Below are 27,755 nucleotides of genomic sequence, written 5' to 3'. Positions count from 1 at the left end.
GCGGTTCTCAAACTGGAGAACCTGGAAGAATCACGGAGGGGACTTTCAAATAGGGTCTAGGCTTCAAATAATCTCTATTTATTATCAATTTGAAGCACATTTTAGAAATGACAGACAGGAGAATCTTTTCACTCGCGTTTCCAATATTTCACTACGAGGCCTTGCGAGCGGGAGAGCAGTCCGCCTCTGTTTTTAGTCATCCTCTAAATTACACTCGCAGTCCATTTTATAGCAGGTCATTTGATTTGATCATTGCAGGAAATTCACCGCTGGAACCGATAAAATTACCCACGTCTCCAGTGCAGTAATTAGCTGTACTTAAGGCAGCAATGATGGTATCATGTGACGAAAAAAGCTCCACGCCGCATGATCACGGCTTTTCGCCCCGGTCGAGTGCATCCACTGCATTACACTTAAAAAGAAATTTAATTGCAACGCACTGGCTATATCTTGACAAATGACACCTATTTGTGTTTGCTAACTGCAATGTGGGAAGGCCAGATTAGATTTTTTTTTAAAAGTAAAGAAAAACAGCAATTGACATCCGCTGCTTTGGGTTTTTACAGGATATTACAACATTTGTCATTTAAAGAAGAAAGAAAAAAAAAATTGATTTCTTGTATTCTCTCATGTATACAAGTACAGTAATGTTGCCTATGGATCACCAACATTTGGGCGCAAATAAAAAAGTTTATCCATTCTGTTATTACCTACAGTTTTACTGCAAGAAAGCATCAACATGTATAAGTTTAGGAATTGAAGCTGCCTTTTTTTAAGCAAGAATAACATGAAGACGCAATGTGACGGAGAGAAACATAAATGGCTTAAATGAAACAAATGCTCTGCCACCTTCCAATGCGACATCCTTCCATTTCTCACTGTTCATTAAAAAAATTTTTTAAATGAAGATTGTCATTCTCTTTTCAACAAGGTTCCAATATCCCAAAATTAATTCTGGCAAACTGTCATCACGGGCCGATACTAGCTTTAAAATAAAATACATCGAGCATACGTATCGCTTATTCTAATTTAGGATCATGGGGCGCTGGAGGTGATAACAGCTGACTGTGGACGAAGGAAATGCACACCAGACAGTCTCACACACACACACACACACACACTCATATTCACACCTACTGTCTATCCAGAGCCACCAATCAAACTCAAAACCATGTTTTGGTCTGCAAATGGAAGAAACAAATCCCCAAACACAGGGAGAACATGCAAATTCCACAGTCAAGGGCCTAAACCTGGATTTGAATAAAGGGTAGGTAAAACTAAAGTCTTGTGGGGGTTTTTTCTCTCCGTCTCTTTTTCCAATTTGAATCATAAAACTAGAATGAAAGGTCCTCCTCCATCTCCTCCGTGGGTTTTAACAAGAAAACATTTGAACCACTCAGTAAAACACACTGTATGTCACTCACTAACTGATTTTTGGATTTCAGAGGGAACCAGAGGAAGAACACTCCCCTCCCACACACATAGAAATGCCTCTGCATCTAGACCTGAACCAGGGACTTTGCAATGTGAGTCGAGAGAGAGCTAACCACTACACCACCATACAGCCTCTTAATAGAAAATTAAAATGCAGATTTGCCCAGTGCAGTGGAGCTTTACACACACACACACATATATATATATATATGAGATAAAAACAAATCATCCATCTGAGATGGAACAAAACTCTAAAAACCATTAGGAAGTAAACATAACAAGCTTGGGTGTCACTTCCCACGTGCTGGCTGAGAGAAAGTGCAGGTCTTGCACTTCTTGAACTAATGAACTTACACACAGATCTGTGCAACTATGTCACCCAATGACCCGAGGAACAAAAGTCTCAATGCCGCTCTTGTATCGTGGCCAGCGACGAATGAATGATGAATGGATGAGTAAACGTGACCGCACCCCCCCTCCAGCTCTGTCTACACTGTCTGGGAATAAAGAGTCCTCGGGAGGAAACGGCCAGATTAGAGGAAATGAAAAAAATAAATAAATAAAATAAAACATGAGACGTGGATCAACAGGAGCTCGGTGGCTGCTGTCAGGAGGAGAACCTGCCAACTAACTTCCAACAACATCGCTCCTCAATTAAATACAACTGTTCACACAATAAGTCGTTTAACAAAAAAAAAAATAGACAGTTTCCACGGGTTTTGTCTTATTTTAAAAACCACATTGTTAAAAAGCGGAGGAACAAAGCGGGGTCATCCGGTGGCAGCGGCGGCGGACACTTGCATGCGTGTGCGGCAGTGGCTTGTGTGTGTATGTGTGTGTGTGTGCGTGGACTCCTCCGCCGCCGCCGCTGCCGCCGCCGTGCCTCCTCCTTGGGGGGAGTCAGCAGTCAGGAGCCGCCGGTCACCTTCAAAACGACGCCGCTTCAAAGCGACAGACGCTTTTCATACACACGAACCCGTGTGAGGCTGGCAGTCACACACAAATTAGGGCTTATTTACTCACCGGTGCCTGGTACTCGACTCAAAACTCTCAGCGAATGACTCGCAGCAGCCGGCATCAAGCATGCGCCATTAAAATGATTGCAACATCCTGTGAAAAAGTTCAGAATAAGACTATGTCACCCAATATCAGCACATTTAGCACAGCAAATCCTTACTTGTGACTTTTTAGGAAATGTTTTTGGTTATTATAATATACTATAGTATTCGAAAAATGCACGAAAGACAGTCCACTTATTCACAAACGTTTTCTCGGCCTATATTCTGAATTGAAATGTGATGTTTCCGCAGATAGTTCCGGCAGCTTGTTGCCGCTGTCTGCACGCAGAAGTTTCTGCGCATGCGTAAAAGATGAACCATATTTCTGAGGCCTGATGGTGTCGTACCGTTATGATGCGCATGACTTCTCTCATAAATGGAAAAATATACACATCACCAAAAAAAACCTTTTCTTTTTTTAATTTTCACCAACCGTCACATCATTTGTAATTAAAAAGAAAACAAATATGAAAACAAAAAATATCAACTGACAATTATTTGCTTTTTTATTTCTTAGTGTGTCAAACACATTGCCCATGGGCCAAACATGACCCACCAGACACTCCAATCTAACCGAGAGGATGTTGCTGTAAGATGTTGAACTTATAAGGAAGTGCATTGGCTAGAATTTGTCAATAAAAGTTACTACAATTTCTGACTATCAGTGTTTCAGTAAGAGGAGTGGACATAAAACAAGGCCTGATCATAATGCCACTGATTTCCCTGTGTTTTGCACTAGGAGAGGTATTTATTAATGGAATAATTGCTTAATATACATGTTTCTCTTTGAAATATTCAACTTGTTCTGTTTTTTAAAGTGATATCAAGTCATTTTTTTGTGATGAATGTTTGTTTCCTAAAAAGTTTGATATGAGTGCCAGTATGCAAAATTTTACAAACTTCATCCACACCAAACAAATGTGTTTTTATGTTATTGTTCCCATCTCAGCTATTGGTCTCTAGATCTTCCCGCAGCTCAAATTTTCTCACCTGACCATCACCTGCAACTACACCTGCACTTGTTTTCCCTCATTAAGTCAGTTAGTATGAATATTGGGTCCCTTCTGCTTGTTACTGCTCTCCCAGTGTTTCCTTTCAGGTAGTATTCTGTGGATTCCAAGGTTTCAGTTTGAATTTCCCTCATTATAGTAACTCACGCAGTCTGGTTTGTTGCACATTGAGCAATACAACTTTGTCCTTTTACATAAGCCCATTTGAATTTGAACTTCCATGTGATTATATATGATTTTTAATCTCCTCCTCTGTTACTTTTGCAAAATTTCTGCTGTGTTGTGGCTTATGACTCAGACCTCTAGTGAAAAAGAGATCTTTGATCCCAGTGAGACTTCATTGGCTGAAAACAAATCTTGTAAGAAAAAAAAAAACTGCAATAAAATGTTATTGTGGCACACACTCCACAACCATTTGTGCAAGATTAGCAAACAATGTGAGTCAAGTGCAACCCATGGTGCAATAAAGCAACTGTATTACAAGACCATTAAGTAGAAAAAAGAAAAAAAAATCTTCATCCAATTTGTTTTCATCCTATTCTTGATTGTGCATTTAAACAGCACAAGGGAATCCAATAAATGTTTATAAAATATACACTTAATCCTTTATATAATTGTCAAAAATGTAACAAATGGAAGAATTTACATGGTTTATATAGCTATTCTGATATGTTCTCTCTCTTTTATGCTTCTGCTTGTGACCACTATTAGTCAGCGGAATTTTTATGAAGATGTTATCTCACTTAATAGCATTTTTATCTTTTATTTTGTCACCTGCCTTTCCTGCAATTACTTATTTAATGGCATGTTTGCCAACGCAACTCTGTTGCTTAGAGTGTTATATCTCCTTCAACAGCTCCATACACTTTTTCAAAACTTTTTTCTTTGTTTGGGTGCATCACAATAGCCACAGATTAATGCACATTTTTTTTCTTTTAAAATTATTATTTCTTTCGATTGAATTTTGAGATAATAACTATGTTTAGCAATATCAAACATTAAAGTAGGGGAATCCCAACTATGTCACTAGATGAAGCCACAGTCCTCCAGTAAAGCAGTAACTATGAAAATGTATCTGAATCTGTCATCTTCATCAGTGTAGGTAGATGGTCTTCACACAAACTACATCCCTAGCAATATTTTCAAAACCCATCAGTTTCACGCAAAATGAAATTATAAATATATATTTTAATATTTATAGAAAATAACGTTTTGTCACGTGTTAATCACTCTTCGACATAAATAAAGCACGGCTGACCTCTACCGGTGACCTTGTGCCACTGCAAGAAGACCTGTCATTCAAAATGCTACATTTTATAATAAATACTAGTAAGAGTAGAATCTTAAGCAGGGGTGTCATACATAAGGTTTGTGAACAAAACCCGGCTTGTCAGAGGAACCCTAATTCATTTGTTCAATGAAATGGAGGACGTCTCATGAGAGCCAGTTTAAAAAAAAAATAAAAAGTTATTTGAGGGAAACAAAACTATAGTTTAACTTTTGAAATGCTTTCAACTTCAAAATTTAATCCAAAGGATGTCAGTGACGACTCATTTGAGACTCGTTTTTAACTTAACATATCAACGAAAGAAATGCAAAAAAATTTAATCTGACCAAAACCACCCTTATTCTGGGATTTATTGATGACCTTGTTCAAGCATCATGTCATGACTCAGACTGAAGGCACCAGTCAGATGTACTGGCTGGCAGAAGTGAGTTAAAATTTTAACAAGGCCTTAACAGTTGCATTTATGGTACTTAAAAATATACAACAGATATATTTAGTTTAGAACTATGAGGTTCAAAGGAGACCAGGAGGTGATCCACGAAGTGCATCCCCCAGTTTTTGAGGATTTATTCGAAATGGTTAACTGTTATCATCCCAAAATGTAATCGATTGACCATTGGATGATGACAAATCATCCCTGGAGCTTTCATGCAATTCGGGTTCATAGTTTTGGTTTTGTTTTTTGCGAAAAGTCGGTCAAATACAGTCGCACAAGCTCCTGCTCGGGGTGCATGTCGGAGCATAGTCATGCAGTTGCAGTCTTGTGTTTGACCACACTTATCGATAAGGCCGCTGAGGATTGAGGAGTCACGGAGCTGGATTTGCACTCTGCAGGGAATCTGGTCGTCCTGGTTGTTGCACCGCCGATAGGCCGCCGTGTTGTTTATGTGAGCACGAGCAGCCTGCAGGGGGAGGAGGAGGAGGGGTCAGTCAGCCAGTCACTGCAGCTAGCGTTAGCAGGCTGCTGACAACACACCAGCAGGAAGTCAACAAAGTTGCAGAATTTCTTGCTGGTTTCCCTTCGTTTTTTTCCCCTCCTCCCGCACGGCGACCGTAAAGTAGCGAGCATGAGCTCTGCCGCCTCTCCGGTAAGCTCAACTCCTTCATTCAGGGTCTTTACCTGGAGCCTCGACGTTAGCTCCGCGTTAGCTGCATATGCTAACGCCGTTGGTTGACAATCCTGACTGTGATAACATTAGCATTAGCAGCATTAGCTCCCGGCTGCTCTTTATCTGCTGTAGAGTCTTCATTCGGTGCGTTTATAGTGAAAGGAGCCAAATAACTACTGCGATTTTAACATGTTTTTTAGGGAGTTTGGCTATGAATGGAATTGAATAAACAAATGCGTCGAGATGCAGATGAGAAATTAATTCAGGTTAAAAAAAAATCTCATAACGACACAATTGCAATTTGAACTGGCAGTTTATATAAAATCCAGAAGAATACGTCAAAATACCGCAGCAGATGTCCTCATTTATTCACTTGGCTTCTGACAAGTCGCAGCTGTGCTTCACACGAGTAAACATAAAAAAAAAAAAAAATCAAAACATCAGCTGGATTAATCAATAATGTGGTAATGTGTGATGGGGTTATATTGAGTAATCGTTAATCGTTAATGTGTCGTAAAAATCAAGATAAATTTAGGGAAATGAAATCCCACAAGTTTGTTTTTTGGACATTTTCAGTGTTTGTGTTTCACTGCCTCTTAATGAGTTTGCATGTGATTGTGTGCATGTGATAACTTTATCCAGACTGATGCACCGGATAGACAAATATTGGTTACTGTGTTTGATTTCTGAATGCCTTTCACTCCCATTTTTTATTTTTATTTGGTATCAACACAAATAGAAAAAGAAATGCAGTTACACTATTATTGAAAGCATAATAAGTTGTAATAGATGTCAACAGAGAGGAAGAAATTATTACACAGTCAAACTGTGTGTCACTAGAAGTTGTCTGCTTGTGTTCTCAGTGATATGGGAATGACCTGCCAGGCTTTGTTTGCATGTCTTTCGAGCTACACTGTGACCTGCGGGTGTTGTTGTTCTCCAGACTATCGGGGAGTTATTCCTCATCCTCAGTGAGATGGGTTTCACAGAGGAGCAGATTCAGGCAGCGATGCAGGCTGGGCATTTTTCCGTGCCAGAGGCAGCTGAGTGGTGAGTTTACAGTTTACTTTTCTCTTCTGTCCAATTCATTGTCATTGAGTTTATTTCAAGTCTCGTGGTATTTTGCATGTCAGTGCATGCAATTGTTTTACCCGTTTCAGTAAATTGCTCATGTTCTACTTTGATAGGCTCGTACAGGGTCAGTATCCCCGACACAAGCTGGTCAAGCAGCCGTCACAGCCAGCTGAGACGGCCTTTTCTGCTTTCAACCCTCCCAAAGAGACGGCAAACACGTCAGAGGCTCGTACGTCTCCTGCGGACAGCAGAGGTAAGTCTGCAGGTTATTTGTATAAACCATCTTTAGAACAACTGTTTTCTTACTTTCCCCAATCACGTGAACTACTTTGTTTGCCACATACAGACATGTCTTCTGTAAAATACATATTTGACAACAACCTGCACAACAGATGCAAAATGATCCGATTACGTGATTTATTTCATTCCAACAGCAAATCCTTCCCTGGTGCTGAAACCGTCTCAGTCGGGCAGCTTGTCCCCGGATCCGACACCAGTTGAGTCCCGGATCAAACAAGACAAGAGCGACTTTGAAGAGAACGAACGGCAGCGTGTTGCTAAGGAAGCTCGAGCAGAGAGACGACAAAAGAAACAGGTGAGCAGCACCTGAAAGACTGCCGGTTATGATTCCAGGAAGATAAGCTTTTTTTTTTTAAGTTGACTGTCTGATTTGAAACCTTGGAAAGTTAACTTGTGTGTTTTGCACTGCCAGGAGCGAGAGTTGGTGTTGAAGCGAATCGCTGAGGATCGGAGGAGCTTGCAGCAGAAGAACCAGACGAGTGCTGCTTCTGAGACGTCTCCTCCGAGTGGTGAAGGCCAGAAGCTTGGAGGAAAGGTTGAGACAAATCTGGACAACAACTGCATCCTTATGGTTAGCCATGGACAACAAAAACCCCTGATAATATCACCTCACACCTTCACACATGTACAAATGTGTAACATTTGTGGGTTTTTTTTTATTTTCTAGATTCGACTGCCGTCCGGTGAGTCCATGCGCGAGCGCTTCTCAGCCGATGCCCCCCTGCGGAGCGTTGTGGAGCACATCACCGGCCGTCACCCCTCCCTGCCCTCGTTCGCCCTCCTGCAGGGTTTCCCACGGAAACGCTTTGGCGAGGCCGAGCTGGCTTGCTCGCTGCGCTCTCTCGGCCTCACCCCGAACGCCGCACTGTGCATTCAGACCACTCCCCCGGAGACGCCTCAGGATCCGCCAAGCCCCGCGGAATTGCCGTCGGCAGGTCAGGTCGAGCCACCTCCGTGTGCTGTGCCTCCTCCACCTGAAATCCCCGTCCAGGAGGGTGAAGGAGACCTGGGCCAGATAATGCCTCCTCCACTCCCGAACCAACTGTGGGAGGAGGCGGTGAATTATGCAGGGATACCTGGAGCGGCTCCGGCATTGTCTGGACCGTCTCACTTCTGGGGTGAGTGTTTTCTTTCCTTTGTACAGACGTAAAACCCTTTTAAATACTGGAAATGTACAAATCAACTTTGCATTGAGAGAAAACAGCTGAATTGAAACTTGAATTTTTCTTTTTTTTAAATCGCTGTTATATTTTCTTTTTAGGCCAAATCGCCAAAGCGACCACTCAGTAATCAGACCCAAAACAAATGTTCAACTCTTTTTTTCTGTGAATGAAAACTCACAAGTAAATAATTGAAGAAGCTTGAGATTTTCAGTTTCAGCTGCTGCAAACCACCAACTATGCATCTCTTCAAGTTTTTATGCATTTACAAAAGCTCATGTATTCAAGTTTATATAAAAAAATAATACAGCATTCTCCACCTTCCACTTTCCAATCTATCATTATGAAGTGTTAATTTTTGAATGAATTAAGAAAAAAAAAATTCTCTAAATAACGCAGTGCGATGTGTTGAACAGGACGAGGCCAGAGGATGGTACCCGGGGAGGATGCTGGTGTCGAGGTGGACGAGGAACGAGAAGAACAACCAGCCGACGTGCTCAACGGTACCTCGGACGCTTCATCTCTCCCTTTGACCTCCGTTTTCACCCGTTCATCCGCTCCTTTTTCCTCCCTCTTTCCATGGAAAACTTTATTTTTTTTCACACACACTGTCAGAAAGCATGACAAATATCTCACTGTGGGCTCACGGGTACAGTTTTCAGTCCACTTCACATCGTATGTTACATAAGTTCGTCGCGTACCAGAACCTTTGACTCGCCTGCCCTCGTAGTGGTTGTCACATTTAAGGTAGATTAGGATTAGGAAATATGTAGGTGAATGGCCTTTTTTCTGTCAGGTTCCCAGTAAAGGAGGTCACGGATACTGCGCTTCATAAGTGCCTATAGATGGTCAGCCAATCAGATTCAACATTTGTTAACATGTGGTTGAGATATAGTATTCTGAATGTATGTCAGCCCAGAGAAAAGAGCTGATCCACAGACCAAACTGGTTCGAGAAGTAACACACTGAGAAGCTAAGATGTTGATTCGAGGTGTGTGCAAAGAAGGCAAAACTTTGGATTGGATTTTTTTTACCCCCCCACAAAAAAGTTTTTCTAAATGTTAGTGAATACTTTCAGACCCATGGATTACAGTTGTCTCCTGTGTGTTTTGTGCAGGAATGCCCCAGCTGCCTTTCTTTCTGGAGAACAGGATTCGTGGAGGATTTGAGCCCAGACACCACTGGCCAGAGCAAGGCAATAGACTCAGGTAGGTGTCAGTATCAGAACTCTATGTGAGAAGTGTTTTGTAACTCTACATCTTTATAAAAAAATTTTTTTAAATCACTGCCTTGATTCTCCACCCTTTTCCAGGAGAAGGAATAGTTTTTTTGTTGAATATGTGGAAAAGATGAACATTTTTAGGTCACTTTTTCAATTGTTCGAATAAAAATGGCACACTCATGTTAGGTGGGGGGAAAAAAACTTTAGTTTGGTGCCATGTCAAGTCTGTATGTGTGTGTGTGTGAGGTAGAGAAGTCCCAGAGGTGGCTGCAGCAGACCCCGAGGAGGCTGGAGGTCCCGTGGCGCCCGTCGCCGCCGGCCTGGCTGCAGTCGAGCGTCTGCAAAGAGCCGCGCAGCAAGATGAACCCAGTTCCTCCCAGGGACAACCATCACCCCCTAAAAGACCCTTCAGGACACCTAATGTGCCGTCTCTATGTGCCTTGGCCACACGAGCAGCTGTCCACCTCATGACCGGTGAGAAACGTCCCGTTCTGAGATACTCTTCCCCCCTTACAAGCGTGTCCCATTGTCTCACTGGTGGGGATTCCGTCTCTCAGCTCCCAGCATGCAGTACAGCAGCAGCCTCGCGGGCCTGACGGCCGAGCTGGCGGAGCTTCTCCTCAACCACATGTCTCGCGAGCGGCTGCTGCGTCCGCGCACCCTGGAGCTCTTCTTCGGCTGCCCGATGCAGAAGTTTGTCCTGAACAACTACCCTTACTCTACGAACGAGCTCCTGCGGCAGTTACGGGCCTTCACAGCACTGAAGCACCTGAGCCTGGTGAACTCGCCGCTCATCACAGGTATTTCGTCCGCAACTTTCTAAGTGTTGATTTTTAATGTCTGAGCTTTTTGGCAATTGTGAAAATCATTTTTCTTTGTTTGTTTTTGTTTTTTTACAGACTCGGGCTTGTCCATCCTATCCAGTTTGGTCAGGCTTCAGTACCTCAACCTGGCATCCTGTAGCAAACTGACAGACTCCTGTTTACAGCATGTCACAGGTGGGCCTTTTTTTTTTTTTTTTAACAGGCTTTTCGACTCGGGTCAGTCTGCTATTAGAGCGGGATTAGATTACATAACAAGACCTAGCGTGTGGTTTAAGTTACGTGCAGAAATGCCGGAGCTGCATTTTGCTCAGCTGTGTGTACCACCCCTCCCCGCCTTTTCATTGTGTACCCCCTCCCTGCCTTTTCATTGCAGGATTGAAAAGCCTGTGCTTCCTCTCGCTGGATCAGACCAAAGTGACAGATACTGGGATGGTGCTGTATCTCCGGTCAGCTCCGTCCTGCCTCTCGCAGCTCAGTCTGAACCAGACGGCCGTGACCGAGGCCACGCTGACGGTTCTTCCTGCCTGTGTGCCACAGCTGCGGCTTCTCAGTATCAAGCAGACAAAGGTACCTCAGCTCCACCAAAAACAACATCCTTCACATTTTTTTTTTTTTTTTTATTATCTCAATAATTGATGTTGTATTCACCTTTTTTCACTGTGGTGTTTTACCAGGTTGGAGATGTGACAGCCCTGGCAGAGATGTCCAATCTTCAAACCCTTAACCTGGACGGGACAGGCGTGACAGAGGGCTCCCTGGAGCACATTGCTACCCTCCCTGCGCTGTCGTCTCTCAGCCTGGGAGGAATCCCCGTTCTCGACGGCAATCATACCCTCCAGATTATCTCAGGTATGTACAGTAAATGTAAAGGACAAAACGGTTACAGCTGAGCTATAACAAATCAGACGAAATGTCCCCGGTGTTTTGAATCAATGAGGTTTTTCCTTTCTATTCTTCAGGTCTGAAGTTGACTCACCTCACCCTCCCTGGACGCCACTGTGTCACCGACAGCGGGATTTCCTTCCTCTCCAGCCTCTCTCTCCTCTTGGAGCTGGACCTGACAGACTACACCCAGGTTACAGACCAGGGAGTCAGCCAGCTCTCCACCCTGACCAGGTCTGCCCCCTACTCCCCACCACACTTCACGAGGCCGTTACGTCTTCTTGTTTCAGCCCGATTCCCACTAACGACAGGGGGGTATTGTGTGCTCTTGCTGTAGGTTGAAAAAGCTGTCGCTCAGTAACACTCAGGTGACAGATGCAGGACTTCCTTCTCTACGGGGGCTACAGGAGCTCCAGGACCTGTGTCTGGACCGGACGGCAGTCACCAGCCGGGGGGTGTCTGAACTCGTCACCTGTCTGCCGCACCTTCAGGTGTGCTTATTAAAGAGCTTTTTTTTGCTTTAGTTTCTTTTGGTTGGTTGCACAGCACAATCCTAATTTAGGCAATACCAAACATTTGTTACAGGTTTTCAGAGAGGCTGTTTGTGTTAACCGCAAAACATTCAAATCAACATTACAAGTCGATTAAGACCAACAACCCGAGATGGTCTTGAGTTGTGATATTTAAGGGGTTTTGTGTGGATTCTATTTGGCCGTTTGCAGGTGCTGGGGTTGGCCAGCACTCAGGTGGGAGACACGGTTGTGACAAGAGGTCTGATCCGCTGCAATCAGCTCGTTAAACTTAACCTCAGCCGCACCCGGATCACGGATCGCAGTGAGTTCCAACGCCCACACACAAGAGTCAACAATAGCACTTGCTTGGATGAAGGACACCCCGGTGTATTGTAAATTCTTCCCCCCTCAGATCTGAAGTTCCTGAAACACATGCACCTGACCCAGGTGAACCTGGACGGCACCGGCGTGAGTCTGATGGGCATCGTGAACCTCCTCTCTTTCACAAACATCGGCAGCATCCGGGCCAGCAACACCCGCACCATCCCCCGCGAGGACGTCTCCGACGAGGAGGCCGAGTGAGCTCAGATCTGACGGCTACCCCCCCCCGCCCCCCCACTTCCCTCTGTCCCTCCCTTTCAGCCGCCTGCATCATGTGGCGAGACATACCTGAAACACTCCTATTTGCACTGTTTCAACAGCAGCTAGTGCCACTAATCTGTCAATCATGCACGCTAGGTTGAAACCTTAAACGGGAGCGTTGTATCTGACAGCTACTCCATGAACGTTTACACATAAACACACACACACATATATAAATATATATATAGTACGAGTTCAATAGACTGCAGCCCATCTATCTGATGGACCTTAAAGCTTTACGTGCACTTCTGGACCCTGCTGGCAGACAAGTACTTTAAGTTGGGAAAGTATAACACAGCATGTATTTTCTATGAACAATTCAGGCATATCGGGTAATGGATAGACAAATCTGGCAAGTGCAGCTTGACTTTTTTTTTTTTTCCCCCTAGAGGGATGCAACTTAGAAAAATGTCTTCCAGCCATTTTGTCATGTAATGTCAGATCTTGATCTCATGCCATGTTAGGTTCATCAGATTTGAATAGTCTTTCTTGATATTGCACTTCAAGATTCAAAACTTTCAACATTACCAGGCATTTTGTCCCACATCGTTGGAATAGTAGTCAAAATCCCAACGTTTTAGGTTCAACGTGAATCTTGGACTTAATTTGTGCCCAATCACTCCATAAAGTCATTTCCTTTCCTCGCTTTGTCTGTAGTGCTTTGTGCGAACTCATGCAGTGACCACAGTTGTAAAGCCACTGGATGTGACACTCGAGCCCGACTTGCATGTCCAGTGTTTCCTCTTTTAGATTAACATTTTGTTTCGGTCTTTCACATGATCACAGCTTCCTGAATTTGTTCATAGCATATGGAATCACCACATGGATGTTAATTTATCAAGTCTTTTAACTGCATCCTGGTGATGCATTGTCTTCACATGAAGTAACCATCTTGTTATTGTTCCGACCAGAAAAGCCAGAATGTGGAGAGCCCAGCAATTTTTTTCTGCTATAAATGTGAGCATTGTGTACAGTGCGGTGGCTCTAATGTAACGTAGGATCTATGCAGCCATAGGGCTCATAAGGCAGAACCCAAAGCAAAGTTTTCCTTCTTGTTTACAGAGATGTAAAATAGTTTATTTTCCCTAAAGCTTTTGATTTTTTTGGGATACAAGCATTGTATTCATGGTGATTAACAATAAACCTCTCTCAAATCCTAATGTGCCATTTTTATGTTGAGTTTATTCAGACAAACCTTTATTGCATTACATTGTTAAATAAGGCAGAACTGCTCTTTAACACGGAAAACAAAAAAGTCAACTTTTAAATATCATAAAATATGACCTAAAAGCTGCTGCATACATGATGGGGGGGGTAAAACAGAACATTTGGAAAAAATAAAACTTATCAATGAAGACAGCACAATGGAATGCATTCCAAAATGCACCGAGATGCTTTCAGGCGAACGAATCAGCCAATCAGAGTGCAGCCTGAGGTGAGGGGAGACAAGCGGGATTGGGGGGGGGGGGGGGGGGGGAGCATTGGGTGGGTTGCAGCACTGCCAAATTGAAATTGGAAATACAGTACAACATGTACAAGAGACGTGTCCAGTAAGATGCATAAGTTTCAGTTCTAGTTAGAACGTTTCCTGGTCTTCCCTTTGGGAGCCGACAGGTCTGATCCATGATGCAAGATAAAGGAGTGGCTCGTTGGTGTCCAGCTTTAGATGTCATGCGCCTGCTTTTCAATCTTTGACTTCAAATGCTCCTTGTACGCCAGGATGTCCCGGTTCCACTTGGTGATGGTTTGATTCTCACACACCCAGATCTCCTGAGCAACCTGCGGAAAACAGAAACATTATGCCATGACTGCAAATGGCAAATCAAGTCCTAATTTGGAGTAAACGCTTAAAAAGAAAACCCGTTTAATGTTGGTTACAAACCTGCTGAATTAGCCTGAAGTCGTGGCTAACGAGCATCGTCCCCCCATCGAACTCGTTGATGGCGTCTGCCAGAGCGTCGATCGTCTCGATGTCGAGGTGATTCGTCGGCTCGTCCAGGAAAAGCATGTGAGGGTTCTGCCAGGCCAGCCAAGCGAAACAAACTCGGCACTTCTGACCGTCGGACAAGTTCCTGATCGGACTGACCTGGAAGAAGAACCGGGTTACAAAGTAACAGAGGGAAGAACGAACAATCACTTTTGGAAACCAATCTGCTGCCTACCTGTTGTTTTCCAGTCAGGCCATAGCGACCAATGATCTTCCTCATCTCCTCCTTTTCCTTGATTTCAGGGAAACACTTCATCATGTACTCCAAAGGAGACAAGTCGAGCTCCAGCTGTTCAGTCAGATGCTGTAACAGATACAAACAAAGACTTTACTCAAATGGCACACTTTTTTATATTGTCTGGCATGCCTTCACATGAAGCATTAAAAAACAAGAGACAGCTTGGAGTCATACCTGGTGATATCTGCCAATCTTCACATGAGAATGTTTGCGGATCATGCCATCGGTGGGCAGGAGCTACGGAAATGGGAAGTAGATTTAGTAAACATGAATCTGTTTGGAAGCGGCTGTTTGCTCTTGGGTGAATAAACCAACCTCGCCCATGAGCAGCTTCAGCAGCGTGGATTTTCCTGCTCCGTTGGGACCCACCAGGGCCACTCTGGTATCCAGGTCGATACCAAACTCCAGGTTTGTGTATATGTGTGGCTGCATGAAACAAAAAGACTGATAAATCTGATTTTTTTTTTAAATAAGTTTAAAGAGACAAGGTGTACTTATTGATTGCACTCACTGTGTTGTCACTGTACTTGAAGCTCACATTCTGAACCATGATAACAGGAGGAGGAATCTTCCCACAGGGAGGAAAATAAAATGACAGAGTCTGTGGGAAGCAAGAAGGTGTTGGAACAAGGACGTTACATATTGCAGCAGAACACAATTCCATCAAATAGGACAAATGGCAACTATTTCAGTTGTATCTTTAACCAATCACGTTACAGTACCTTGTCATTCACAACTTTTTCAGTCAAGCCAGACGCCACCATCTTCTGCAGTGTCTTCTCTTTGCTCTGGGCCTGTCGGGCCAGCTTCGCAGAGCCGTGGCCAAACCTGGCAATGTAATTCTGCAGGAAGGAGATGCACGAAGAATGAGAGTCAGCGCAGATGATGAGAGCCATTGCTTGTACAGAATCGGGTGGCTGGATGGGGGAACTTCTTTAAATCTTCCCCCTCTGAAACATAAGTACAGTGAAACTCTCCCATCATATTGGGTCACTTACCTTCATGTGTGCTATCTGGTCCTGTTCCCAGTTGAAGCGCTTCATCTGGTTTTCTTCCAGCTCCTCCCTGGTTTTCACATACTGGTCATAGTTACCCTGAGAACAGGAATAGAAATGCACGGTCATCCAACGGAGTGGCACACATAATTAGCAACGGCCAACCTCTGCTTTCCTTATTTAGCTTTATGTAATGACATACAGCCGAGTCCATTCATGATACTTGGAGGCCTTGCACAGTACGCTCATCTACTCACCGTGTAGTATTTTAGCTTTCTCTGGTGCAGGTGGATGATGTTGGTGCACACGCCATTCAGAAAGTCTTGAGAGTGCGAGATGAGCACAAGGATTCGCTTGAACCTAATGAGAAATGGTGGATTAAGCAACATACACTCCTGGGCCCTTTTATAGAAATATGGGTTCTAAACATGGAAACGACAAACTTACGACTTCAGCTCTTCCTCCAACCACACACAGGCATCCAGATCCAAATGGTTGGTGGGCTCGTCCAGCAACAGCATAAAGGGCTTGATGAACAGGGCTCTGCAAAGATAATTCATTTGTAAGAAACTGTTGTAATGAAACTTTGGCCCACATTAGTGTTCCATTCCTCTCTGTGAGCTACTTACTTACCTCCAAACATGTTGACACCAATGTTCACATGAAAACAATCACAATGCTGTTATAAAGAAAAATGTCCATTGGATGGAATAATACCTGGCCAGAGCGACACGCATCCTCCAACCTCCACTGAAGTCCTTCATTTTCTTCTGCTGCATGGCAGCAGTGAAACCCAGGCCGTGGAGGATCCGAGATGCTCGCACTTCGGCTTTGTCAGCGTCCAACTCCTCCAGACGCTCGTAGAGCTCCATCAGCTTCTCACATTCAGCTGTCCAGGAAGAAATTAAGAAAACATTTAATATTTGCCAGCAAAACAAAAAAAAAAGCCCAACTACAGTCAAGGTTATATTTCAGGCAGTTATTTTGGTTCAGTTTCAAACGTGCTGCACTGTCAAGGACTACATTTTGTCTAATCTTGTACCATTCCAAAATAAAAATCCACCATTTGTTTATGATATGACTTACAGTCTTCATGAGCAAGTCTCTCTGCCTCCTTCTCCAGCATTATCCTCTGCTCGTCCACCTCCATAACGCACTGCAGAGCAGACTTCTCACTGGGGGCCATCTCCCGGGTCAAGTGGTAAATATCGATGTGCTCCGGAATGGGAATCTCGCGATGCCCAATGGCTGACAACAGCATGGATTTTCCTGGCAAATGAAAGTGCAGAAGAAAGTAAATATCACATTAAGTAAAATGAGACGACAAATAGACTAAACAATATAAGTAGACAGCTGTCTCTTCAGATTAAAGTTAGGAACATATTAAAAAGATTAAATCTCAGGAGGGCCGATTTACCTGTCCCATTAAGCCCAATGAGGCCATAGCGTCTGCCCGAGTTGAGCTCCAGGCTGGTGTCTGCAAGCAATTCTTGGCCGTGAAAGGTCAGAGACAGGCTGCTAATGTGGACATCAGTGCTGTTGGGATGAGAGGCAAGAACGCCAGTCACTGCCCGTGCCTCCGTCTTTTGCAGTTCGAATTCATCCAGCTCTTTCGTCAGACTTTCAATACCTTACAGAGGAAAAACAAAAAAAGTGTAAATAATTTCTCCACTCGCATGAAACCAATTACCCACCATCAGAGCAATAACTTGAACAGCTTCTAAGGATTTCGGTTAAGAACGATCGGCGAAGAAAGATGTTCCACTCACCATTACTCTCTGCTCCATTAGTTTGGGTCTCTGGTTGGTCACCTTCACCTTCACCTTCAAGTTCATCACTTTTCTTGGTACGTTGGCGAGCTTTGGCAGCCTCCTTCTTTTTGGCTGCCTTCTTCTTTGCCAAATCAGAGGGCATGGTTGATTACAGCTGTTTAAAAAGAGACACAGTTAGTCCCACCAAGGTCAATAAAACCCGATCGTCATGTGGGGATGGGCAGAAGAACACTGCACGAACATGTATGATTAAGCGTACGGTGAGTAACTGCTTACATAATGTGTCAGGGGAAGCCGCACGAGACTTGCCGGGTTACCATTGTTAACAATGTGCCGGCACATGAACCCACGATGTTGGAAAATCACACCCATTTAAAATAAAATATTGTTAACAATGCAGCCTTAATGTGGTGGATGATCAGGCTTTATATCCAGTAGTTCTATTTGAGGCGCTAACCATCAGGACCGCGTTTTGGTACCTAATGTTCCATCTGCCGGCACGTTGGGCTCTTTGCCGGATAAAGCTCGTTTAGCTTAAATGCTAGCCGCTAAATGAGACGTCTCCATCATCAAAGGTGGACTTTGTCAGCCCACTGGGAAATACCTTAAAGGCAGCTCTCGTGGTGTAGTTTAGAAACAGATACTCGAAATGTCACAGTTGGGAAAGAAATTAGATTTTTATTTCGTAGACGAGCCGCCTAGCCCGCTAGCCTTCAAAGCTAAGCGAACAACTACCAGGCCTAGGAAGCTAATGCTAACGCTAACGTGACGCAAGGCCCGAGAATGGTACGAGAGTGTGCCGGCCGCTAACAGCAGCTCTCCGCGCCGGTTACGGATCTAATACAACTCTGTGTGGTAAATTGATTCAAATAGTGGGTGACTGATAACGTTGGTGTCGGTCTTACCTGAATTACGAACCGTTAGTCTCCGGAGCACACCGACGTCTCGTGTCCACTTTTCGCCGGGTGGATGTAACCCGCTCGCGAAACCGCCAGACGGGCCATATATGGTCGGAAGAGGCGGGTGGAAGAATAGGCCCCTCCTTCTCCTCCTCCTACTCTCGTGGGACTGCAGTGAAATACTGATTTCAACCCGAACTGGCAACAAACTCAGTCAGTAAAAAAATCAAAAAATAAAAATCCAAAAGAGACCTGCCGTTGGCTGGGCCTAGGGCCCAGCCGTTGGCGAGGTCCCTAATTAATAAAGATACATAAAAGGCTGGGTAAAGTCAGTTATTTATTAAAATTTTACATGGAAGTAGTCTTGGGGGGGGGGTCTTTCAATGTGGAGTTTGCATGTTCTCCCATTGCATATTAATTTATGCTCCCACACCCTAAAAACATTTTAGGGTTAATAAACTGCACAAAATAAATTGAGAAGTTTACAATGGTCTTATTGAGTGATGATAAAAATGTGTGGCCCGAGGAGTCCATTATTTTCATGAATTGCACAAGGCAGAAAGCTTCCAAGCCACTGGGCATCGTCCTTTCACCTTAATAGTATCACACATCTTAAGAGGAGAAAGGAAAATGCCAAGGTGCATCTTTTGGGTGGGGAATCTTTCTTTCAAGTACTACCAAAGAGAGGAACATAGGGTGTGTGCTTCAAGGTTTGTATGCAGAATTGAAATAGTGAGAAATATCTGTCCAGTATTGTTGTAGGATGCATGTCTGGGACACATGGGAGACTTGTTCTCTCCACATCTGGGGAGATCAGTTTGACTTGAAGCTTTATGCACTATATTTCTCATATTTCATCATCCATAACAAATAACAAAAACAGATTAGATGTAAAGCAACAAAACACAACTTGTGCCTTAAACCTCTACCAGAGAGAGCTAATAAATGCAAGGCTCTTTACATAAGAGAGACCTGCTGTTCATGGTTCATACATACAGTAAACACAAAAGCATGTACCCTTGGTGAAGAGACTTTTCTGATATGTCTGAGTCCAGATGCTGATTATTTAAACTTGCAGGAATCCAGCAGGCCACATGCAGCTGCTACTTCATTACAAAGGACCAATATCATAAACTCAACGAGAAGAAATCCAGAGGAAACCTCTGGCTGTGAGAATAATATTTTTATGGTGTTCACAATGATCAATGATCGACAATACACACTCACGTCCAGGTAAACAATCTGAAATGCATGTTTTGGGAAACCAGAGAACATACAAATTCCACACTATCATGCAGCCCCATCAGATATACCAAACGTCATATATACTAAAATTTGTTTTTGTGCTTGTGTGCTGTAAATGAACCATTTCAATAACCACACTTTCTTGATTCTTTTTCATGCATTTAGCCATCCTATTTCCAGGCCGTTTACATTAGACAGCCCTGGGGACTGATGATGGGGGAGAGGTCAAGGGTCATGCTCAAGTGGGTGACCTGTCCACTGTGGGAATCGAACCTACAGGCATCCAAACATAGAGACGTTATCTTTTCTTTCACACACACCCAATGTGAGTCGGATGTGTTCTCCGTGCGAGCGGCGGCGGATCGTCGGCGAGCAGTCGGCCGCTGCGGTGCGCTCCGCCGGGTGATGCTGCAGCAGCGTCGCGGTGAGATCAGCTCAGAGTGGAAAGCAGCGGCTTCTGCTCTCTCTCTCTCCGTCTCTCTCTCTCTCTCTCTCTCTCTTTCCCTCAGTGTGTGTTGGCACACTCGCGTTCACTCGGAAGTAGAAAACCCCAGACGAACATGGAGGACTTGTGTTCCACCGAGCTGGACTGTTTTTCGACGAGGAGACGGACGAACGTGGACGAGACTCGTCGGTCGTCATTTCTCCGCTGAAACAACCGGGGGGGGGGGGGGGGGGGGGAAATAACGACCGTTAGCCTGCTAGCTTTGCTCTTTTGATGCTTCTTCCTCCGACAGATAACAGCGTTTCTGTTTTCCCCAAAAAATCAAGCGAGACCGTTCGGTCCTCTGAAAACTCGATTACGTGTGAACGATCGTGTGAACGGTTAGCGTGAGAGCTAAAACCCACCGAAAATGTTGGATGCTAATTAAGGAATCGAGGAAAAATCCAGCGGTGATGATGAAGATAACCAGTCGGATCGGTTTGTCTCACTGACTGGGTGTAACTGTTTATTTTTTTTTTTTTAGGCGGACAAAGTGGCTGCACTTCCACAATGACTGCGTGTCCCGTCGTGTTGATTTTGTGGTAAAAGTATTTGATGAGTCACATTTATTGCAGAGGTGGCTCAGACACTCATCACTCGTGATCTGACAACTAAAGGTTCTATTTTTTTTCTAGAATTTCTGCTTCCCTCGCGGGGGTAGGGGTGGGGGGGCTCATGTAGAAAAAGTGATAGCAAGTCCCGAGTGCTTGTTTTGGCAATGTCAGACGATCTGTAGCGGGTGGCTCGGAATCCGAACTACCAGCCATGCGCGTGTCTTCGTTGTTGGCCCTGTTCAGGCCTGCCTTGCCCCTGATCCTCGGACTGTCTCTGGGCTGCAGCCTGAGCCTCCTCATGGTGCCCTGGACACAGGGGGACACCGACGACCCCTGCAGAGATGAGCTGAGCAATGGCGGGCTCTTCCTGGGGAGAGGGGGCACCCAGAGGGACCCCAGGGACGGAGCTGGGGAGGAAGACTTTGAGCCACGTATAGTGCCCTACCACAAAGATCCCAACAAGCCACACAAGAAAGTCCTCAGGTAAGACCAGGGGGACAAAGTTTGACTTTCTGATCTAGCATAAGTTTCTTTTTTTGCACCTCAGGGTCTGTCACTGAAAGGTAAACACATCCTAACATGCAAATATCACATTTAGGCAGTTGTGGGGGATTTTAACCAGGATATATATAAAGCATTTGCACATCAAAATAATTTACAATTTTGGATTGTTTTGGACTTCACTCTCCAGCTGATAAATGTCGTTATGATGCAATGAAATGTAAAATATGTGCTTTTAATCGACAACAGGTTGTTGCCCTTCATCCACACTGACCTGACTGCATTTAACCACTTTGAATGTAACCAGGTTTTATTTTGAGAAACTATGCACAAGTTGAACACACTGTGTTTAGGCTTGCGACATCTCTATTTAATAGGATTACATCTAATTCTCTTCTGTCATAATCTAAATAAACTAAGTTGTGTAAACAATGCAGGTGGTCTGCTACTCTGATTAGAGATTATATCAGACAAATCTTTTAAATAGCTCTGATGCGATTTATTCAGTATTATTCTGTCCTATTTTACCTTCTCATTGTTGATGGAAGAATCTTCTTCTTTTCCAAATTTAAAATTTTCTTGTTTCTGGAAAAATGTAAGTTTCCACAAGAGAAGTCTGTCAGCCCTGTAATTTCCTGTAATGGAAGCAGATCTATTCTCACAGCAAGGTGCCACCTTCATCCTGCTTGTGCTTCATTGTTTTGGTTTTCCCCCCCGTTCTCGTCCTTCCCTCCAGAACGCGATACATTCACACTGAACTGGGCATCAGAGAGCGACTGCTGGTGGGCGTGCTGACCTCCAGGGCGACCCTCAACACGCTGGCCGTGGCGGTGAATCGCACTGTCGCCCACCACTTCCACCGCACCTTCTTCTTCACGGGCCTGCGCAGCCCCAAGGTGCCCCACGGCATGACCGTGGTCGCCCACGGAGACGACCGGCCCGTGTGGCTGATGTACGAGACGGTGCGCCACCTCCACCAGCACTACGGCTCCGACTACGACTGGTTCCTGTTCGCCCAGGACGACACCTACATGCAGGCGGACCGCCTGTCGGAGCTGGTGGGCCACCTCAGCGCCGGCCAGGACCTGTACATGGGCCGGGCGGAGGAGTTCATCGGCGGCGAGGAGAAGGCGCGGTACTGCCACGGGGGATACGGCTACCTGCTGTCGCGCAGTCTCCTGGCCCGTCTGCAGCCCCACCTGGACACCTGCCGTAACGACATCCTCAGCGTGAGGCCCGACGAGTGGCTGGGCCGCTGCATTATCGACTATCTGGGCCTCAGCTGTGTTGAGGTGCACCAGGTAAAAAAAAATAAAAAAATACCCCAAAACAAATATATATGTGATAGATATGGCTAACACTTTGTTATAACTACATTCATAAACTTAAAATATAAAAGTAGGGACTGTATGATGGATTGTGTCAACATGTTATTGCAAGAGACAAACTGAACTGCAGTACGTCAACTGATTGAAGTCAGACGCACCAAAAAATAATAATAAAAAAAAAAAAAGACTGAAAACAACAAAGCCGACAACTGAACTGCTACTGATGGAATCATTAAAATGAAAGAAAAAATGTTTTTTTTTTTTTTTATTTGGCCCAAGGACACACAAGAAAAACCCCATTGTATTTTAGAAAAGCAAATAACAAAGACATCAACAGCATATACTCAAGTGTTTTGTTTTTTTTGTTGTAGTATTTTACATTATTGCATGTTAAACTCCATGAAAGTTGTGAAGGAGACACAAGGCCACTCTTAATTTTGTTTTAATTTCCCAAAACATCTCCAGTTATTTGAAAAATTAAAATTCAGTTAATTAAAATTTTTTTTTTCATTATTCTGATGTGGCGTTTTGAGGGATTCTCCCGTGCTAACATTTGTTTCCTTTTGCGTGGCTCGCAGGACATGACTTATCGCTACTTTGAGCTCGGGAAAAACGCCGACCCGGAGCGCGAAGACAGCGCCCAGTTCAAGAACGCCTTCACGGTGCATCCCGTGTCTGAGCCGAACGTCATGTACCGCCTGCACAAGCGCTTCAGTCAGATCGAGTTGGACCGGACCTACATGCAGATCCAGCAGCTGCAGGTTTGTGCGACCGAGCATCCGTAATGCAAACGCATGACTCATTCCTGACGGGTGCACGCGCCCGCTGAGTTTTATGTGCACACATACATTTTGTTTTCCTTTCCACCGCACCCACTTTTCAAGCCTTGGCAGAATGGCCCGACCGGTACAGTATTCCTACATGTCAGCATACCAAAGCACGAGAGAGGGATTTTGCTGAGAGCGTGTGATCAACTGTAACTTGTCCCGAGAGGTTTTCATACCTGAAAAGGATCTGAAGCTTACCGAAAGCTGGACTGACTTGATTTTAATTGTCACTTCCTCTAAAGAGCAGTAAAATATGTAAACAGTGGTTTATTACGACTTAGATTTAAAAAACATTTTTTTGTAATATTTCTTCGTGTGTGTACTCATCAGATGCAGATCAACAACCTGAGCGACCTGACGCCGGAGGGTAAGGCTGGAGTCACCTGGCCGATCGGAATCAACCCTCCCTTCAAGCCCCGGACTCGTTTTGAGGTGATCAACTGGGAGTACTTCACCGAGGAGCACATCTACTCCTGTGTCGACGGCTCTCCCAAGTGCGAGATGAGGGGTGCCGATCGCGCCGACGTGAGCGCGGTTCTGGAGATCGCGGTGGAGCGCCTGAACGAGCGCTACCAGCCGCAGCTCCGCTTCCGCAAGCGCCGGCTCCTCAACGGCTACCGCCGCTTCGATCCCACGCGCGGCATGGAGTACATGCTGGACCTGGCCCTGGAGGCCTACACCCAGAAGGGCCACAGTCAGGTCATCGCCAAGCGGGTCAACCTGCTCCGGCCCCTGAGCGCCGTCGAGATCATCCCCATGCCGTACGTGACGGAGGCCACGCGGGTGCAGGTCATCCTGCCCGTCACCGCCCAGGATCAGGACTACGTGGGGAACTTCCTCGACATGTACGTGATGAACACGCTGGACACCCACGACAACGTCTTGCTGACCTTCCTGTTCATCTACGACCCGTTCGACGCGCAGCGGGTCAGCCAGACGGACGTGTTCGCCGGCATCAAGGCCATGATCGGGGAGGTGGAGAAGCGCTACGGCGACGTGAAGATCCCCTGGATCAGCGTGAAGACCGAAGTCCCCTCGCAGGTCAAGCTGATGGACATCATCTCCAAGAAGCACCCGGTGGACACGCTGTTTTTCCTGGCGAGCGTCTGGACGGAGGTCAACGCCGACTTCCTCAACCGGTGCCGCATGAACGCCATCAGCAACTGGCAGGTCTTCTTCCCCATCCACTTCCAGGAGTTCAACCCGGCCGTCATGTACCGCGACCAGCAGCCCTCCGCCGCCTCCTCCTCCTTCGCCTCCGACTCGCTGCGGGACGGCCACTTCGACCGGCACGTCTTCGACGAGGCCTGCTTCTACAACGCCGACTACATGACCGCCCGGACCAAGATGGCGGCCGACATCCTGGACAACGAGGAGCTGCTGGAGAGCATGGACGTGTACGACATCTTCGTCCGCTACTCGGGCCTGCACGTGTTCCGAGCCGTGGAGCCGGCACTCATCCAGAAGTACGTGCGGCGGGCGTGCAACCCACGCTTCAGCGAGGACATCTACCACCGCTGCGTCCTCAGCAACCTGGAGGGCCTGGGCTCGCGCTCGCATCTGGCGATGGCTCTGTTCGAGCAGGAGCAGGCCAACAGCACATAGGCGCCGGGACCGAAACCGTGGAGGGATGTTCACAAAAAAAAAAAAACTTTGAACACGCACGTCTCCTGCCGTTCTCGCCGCTGTTCGGGGGTAAACGGAGGTCAGGATCACCGTTTCACTCAAGGACTTTTCAGCAGATCAGATGAGCGCCGGCGTCTGAGCTGACAGTTTTATCATGCAGCTCCAATCCTCCGAGCCGGGAAGCTACACGTGAAAACTTCAGACTCTAAATCTGTCTCGTCAAGGTGACGGATGAGTCCGGGGGAGGCGTCACTTCGCACAACTCCCCGAACGGACCGACGCGGGAGCTCCACGCTTTGATTCCTTCCTGTTCACGCGTTCAACGCAGGAGGCGGGAAACCATATTTATATATTTGTTTTTTTTTCTTTAGAGATGTGATGGATTCGCGATAAACAAAAGCCTTCAACTGTTAATAAATAAGACCGTAAACTTGAGCCATAAGTCTTCCTTCATGAAGATGTCTGAAAGAATATAAAGTTGTTGGCTGCCTTTTTCTTTAAAATGTTCCTTTCTTTTTAATATAAGTATTAAAGAGTGATCTTTGCACTCGAGTTGTTTTCGTCATTCCGAGCGTGTGAGCGTGTTCGTGTCGGTCTCATTAGAGCAGAACTCTCTTGTTTGGAGGCTGTTCGTGTGGCGCCGAAGCCGCTGTTCATGGACGTGTGCTGCTTTCTGCGAGGAGGAAGACTGCCGTTCAGTAATGATGGTCTGCTCATATCCCGAGTAATGTGTCTTGTAAGTCCGTAGGCTCTGCTGCAGGGCCTGCAGGCAGCGAACAGTTTGTTCCAGAGGAGTCCGCCCCGCCTCGTCTCCTCGCATTAAGTCAGTAAATCTCCACCCCTGCCCGGGCCTCCCTGGGTTGTTTTGTTTTTTGGGGGGGCGAGAATTCTGTATAAGTGTGCGTTTTTAAAAGGGAGAGAAGTGAACCCGGTGCCCAGAGGGGAGGGGGGGAGGGGTCTACCTATAGCGTAGTGGCAATGGCGGTTAACCTTCCTGCAGACGTTGCTGAATAGTCTGAATGGCTTGCTTCTTGCAGCCTCCTCCTCCTCCTCCTCCTCTTCCTCCTCCTCCTCACCCACACAACGTCTCGGTGTGAGGGGGGTTGTCGGCGGAGTGAAAGGGGCTCATTCTGAGGCGAGAGCGGCGCTGCAGTCGACGCGCAAAAATAGGAAAAGAGCAGACCTCCACCTGTTTCCTTGTGGTGAGGTCAGCGGACAATAAAAAGTCTGTCCGCCACCTCTGAAGAAACGTTTCCCCAGCGAGGAGTCCGGGCGCGAAGTCAACGCTGAAGCAGGAGAGTGAGAGAGGAGTCATGATTGAACAAACTCGGCAAAACGTCCATCCGATCACTTCGAGGAGCAGTTTTTTATGTAAACTAACAAACACTTCTGCCCACGTGTCAAGATATGCTGTTGAGATTGTACAGAAAGAAACTCCCCCCCCCCCCCGTTTCCTCTTCCTCACATTGTATAGATTTCCATACACACAACCAGATTTATCTATTGTTGCTTTGTCAGTGGAACAGTGAGCTCACCCTTCTGGACAGCATTGCTTGTTTTTTAATTCAAGAATTTAAAAAAACAAAAACATCTCCAGCGATTTCTTAATCCAGAGAATTATTACTTTATGCCTGTTGGTGAGAAAGATTGATGGAAATTGGCTGGCAGCGATCTCCACGACTTACAAGAATCGGGTTGATGTTTCCATCGATTGGAGAGTATCTCTGGTGATATCACTTTCTCTATAAATCACAGTGTACCTTAATAAAGTTTGACTTCTACAAGGAGTCTGTGTGTGCAGCACTAAGTAGCCTGGTGACCTTATTCAAGACGATCTGAAGTCTAATAAGGACTTTTCTTGTTAGCAGCAGACCATATACCAGAGCAATGTGGCATATCACATCACATTAAGGCAGTAACACCGTTTTTTTAATGGCTGAACAAGTGAGAGAAGAGCGGCTCTGCCTTTCCTCATTTTCATAATGATCCCCTCACTTATGTCCAGAGACCACGAGGAACGACCCTCGGCTATTTGATCAGACTCACTGGCTCCAGGCGAGGACCATAAACCTGTTTAACCGTGTCTGAAGGTGAGCTCCGTGTGTTATGGAACTGATACCAACTAAAAGCGGAGCCCCACAATAATCTTTCCATCACTTCCTGTCACTGGCATGCAAGACTCAAATTGAATTATTCACCCACTGACTTTCAATTGTGACCGTTTGAGATTACCATGAGGCAGGAAACTCTTTCTCCTGATCATATGTTGCACATATTATGCTCACACACTGTAGGATGCAAGATAATTAAAAATGTTTAGATGAGAAAAGGCAATATAGAAAGAGGGAAGATTTATCAGCTGTGTGGCTGCGGTTTTTAATCAATATTACGTGTGGGAGGAAAGAATTGAAGATGTTGAAATTACTTATTGCACAATTACAAATATGGTCTTTCTTGTACTATTTAGTAATGAACATTTAAATTGGATGTTACATAGTCATTTATTGGAGATTTCCATTAAAGCAATCAGATCTGTGTAAAGCGATGCATCCAGTCCATCTTGCCCACATTTTCTTAGATTTTACAGTTAAAAAATTTTTTTTTCCTTGTGTAGACATTAGGAATTGTTTATGGATATCTGTCTTTAACCAAATTTGACGGGCCCTGGCTCTTTTGCGCCGAACCCCAAGCGGAGTGAGAAGATGGCATCGTCATAAAGATGTGGAAAAAAATAAAGCAAGACACTTCAGATATCATGGCATTTACAAACTTTGGCAAGCGCTT

The 27,755-nt window shown here is 45.3% G+C and overlaps 3 protein-coding genes across 3 annotated transcripts; 2 read left to right on the top strand and 1 right to left on the bottom strand.

The window, feature by feature from the left end:
• The first annotated feature begins 5,761 nt into the window (after positions 1–5,761).
• LOC308143752 (uncharacterized protein) lies at positions 5,762–13,675 on the top strand. The gene is made up of 17 exons (XM_080514663.1): positions 5,762–5,878; positions 6,843–6,949; positions 7,087–7,226; positions 7,408–7,568; positions 7,686–7,844; positions 7,941–8,391; positions 8,850–8,936; positions 9,551–9,641; positions 9,906–10,129; positions 10,213–10,455; positions 10,555–10,653; positions 10,853–11,046; positions 11,154–11,328; positions 11,439–11,595; positions 11,699–11,852; positions 12,084–12,195; positions 12,286–13,675. Exons 1-17 carry the CDS (start codon positions 5,858–5,860, stop codon positions 12,453–12,455), a joined length of 2,745 nt encoding a protein of 914 aa, XP_080370789.1. The 5' UTR covers positions 5,762–5,857; the 3' UTR covers positions 12,456–13,675.
• Positions 13,676–13,689: 14 nt separating this feature from the next.
• abcf2b (ATP-binding cassette, sub-family F (GCN20), member 2b) lies at positions 13,690–18,498 on the bottom strand. Its single transcript, XM_080514664.1, has 15 exons — positions 18,413–18,498; positions 17,505–17,661; positions 17,153–17,365; positions 16,822–17,004; positions 16,453–16,624; positions 16,183–16,278; positions 15,993–16,095; positions 15,739–15,834; positions 15,463–15,582; positions 15,252–15,341; positions 15,056–15,166; positions 14,915–14,977; positions 14,678–14,806; positions 14,398–14,601; positions 13,690–14,294 (listed from the first exon to the last, which is right to left on the bottom strand). The coding sequence occupies exons 2-15, from the start codon at positions 17,647–17,649 to the stop codon at positions 14,178–14,180; spliced, it is 1,842 nt and encodes a 613-aa protein (XP_080370790.1). The 5' UTR covers positions 17,650–17,661; positions 18,413–18,498; the 3' UTR covers positions 13,690–14,177.
• Positions 18,499–20,344: 1,846 nt separating this feature from the next.
• chpf2 (chondroitin polymerizing factor 2) lies at positions 20,345–25,517 on the top strand. Its single transcript, XM_080515293.1, has 4 exons — positions 20,345–21,172; positions 21,927–22,491; positions 23,097–23,279; positions 23,676–25,517. The coding sequence occupies exons 1-4, from the start codon at positions 20,901–20,903 to the stop codon at positions 24,948–24,950; spliced, it is 2,295 nt and encodes a 764-aa protein (XP_080371419.1). The 5' UTR covers positions 20,345–20,900; the 3' UTR covers positions 24,951–25,517.
• The last annotated feature ends 2,238 nt before the right edge of the window (positions 25,518–27,755 follow it).

This window comes from Blennius ocellaris, assembly GCF_963422515.1.
Source record: "Blennius ocellaris genome assembly, chromosome: 19".
NCBI lineage: Eukaryota > Metazoa > Chordata > Actinopteri > Blenniiformes > Blenniidae > Blennius > Blennius ocellaris.
This window is presented reverse-complemented; position numbering and strand designations above follow the sequence as displayed.